Source organism: Plectropomus leopardus, unplaced genomic scaffold, assembly GCF_008729295.1.
Source record: "Plectropomus leopardus isolate mb unplaced genomic scaffold, YSFRI_Pleo_2.0 unplaced_scaffold43033, whole genome shotgun sequence".
NCBI classification, from domain to species: domain Eukaryota; kingdom Metazoa; phylum Chordata; class Actinopteri; order Perciformes; family Serranidae; genus Plectropomus; species Plectropomus leopardus.
Window position 1 is genome coordinate 1 of NW_024647159.1, and position 634 is coordinate 634.

The 634-nt window shown below is 56.8% G+C and overlaps 1 protein-coding gene across 1 annotated transcript; it reads left to right on the plus strand.

The window, feature by feature from the left end:
* Window positions 1-388: 388 nt before the first annotated feature.
* Window positions 389-630, plus strand: LOC121939192 (histone H3, embryonic-like; the record flags this gene model as incomplete). Its single annotated transcript, XM_042482278.1, has 1 exon — window positions 389-630. A coding segment is annotated over exon 1 (235 nt), but the record flags the coding sequence as incomplete, so codon positions are not given.
* Window positions 631-634: the final 4 nt, after the last annotated feature.

Consider the following 634-nt stretch of genomic DNA (forward strand, 5'->3'; position numbering starts at 1 on the left):
TGGCTTTGCCACCGGTTTTTCCGCGACCACTCATTCTGATGATTTCTAGAGTTCAAACTCAGACAAAATGTGGCTTCAGCGGTTGAGACCCTCCTCTATATACCCACAGAGCGCGGGACGGTCCCTGCCAGACCAACCAGAAAAGAGGCTGAAGCGGGGGTCCACAGTGCGTTTTGGCGGACTTTTTGAAAGTATTTTTCGGCCAATAAGCAGCGGAGATTGGGGCGGTGGGTCGCTCCTCGAGGCGGTGCTGAGCTCCAGGAGGGGCCGCTCACCAATCAGGAGGCGGAGGAGTGAAGCAGCGTCACCGTCTGACAGCCGGTCCCACAGTTTAAGAGCAGCGTTTCTCCTCTTTCAGCTGCACATTTCTACTGTTAGCAGAGAAAGAAGAAATCATGGCAAGAACCAAGCAGACCGCTCGTAAGTCTACCGGAGGCAAAGCTCCCAGGAAGCAGCTGGCCACCAAGGCTGCTCGTAAGAGCGCCCCGGCCACCGGCGGAGTGAAGAAGCCTCACCGTTACAGGCCCGGTACCGTGGCTCTCCGTGAGATCCGTCGCTACCAGAAATCCACCGAGTTGCTGATCCGCAAGCTGCCCTTCCAGCGCCTGGTCCGTGAAATCGCTCAGGATTTCAA